At 57.9% G+C, this 259-nt stretch overlaps 1 protein-coding gene across 1 annotated transcript in view; it reads left to right on the top strand.

The window, feature by feature from the left end:
* Positions 1–7: 7 nt before the first annotated feature.
* The window catches only part of TSPAN33 (tetraspanin 33), a gene marked incomplete at its 5' end in the record, with an annotated part of 1,578 nt that continues 1,326 nt past the window's right edge, over positions 8–259 (top strand). The window contains one exon of the mRNA XM_010194340.1: positions 8–91. Coding sequence (XP_010192642.1) covers positions 8–91 — 84 coding nt within the window. The remainder of the gene's footprint in view (positions 92–259) is intronic.

Genomic DNA, 259 nt, shown 5'->3' on the forward strand with positions numbered 1-259 from the left:
TGGGAAGGTCAGCGAGATCATCAACGTCGCCATCGTGCATTACCGGGACGACCTGGACCTGCAGAACCTCATCGATTTTGGGCAGAAGGAGGTTTGTGGCATTGGGGAGGGGTCCAAGGGGGGGGGTCACGATGTCCCCCTCTGATGGATGAGGACACGTCCCTGCTCGTGGGTCACGTTTAGGGTCTTGTCTTAAATCCATGGGGTCCCCCCTGAGTTGAGGATGTTGGGTGGCTCCTCCATGAGGTTCCTGGTGAAG

Source organism: Mesitornis unicolor, unplaced genomic scaffold (genome assembly GCF_000695765.1).
Source record: "Mesitornis unicolor isolate BGI_N332 unplaced genomic scaffold, ASM69576v1 scaffold31290, whole genome shotgun sequence".
NCBI lineage: Eukaryota > Metazoa > Chordata > Aves > Mesitornithiformes > Mesitornithidae > Mesitornis > Mesitornis unicolor.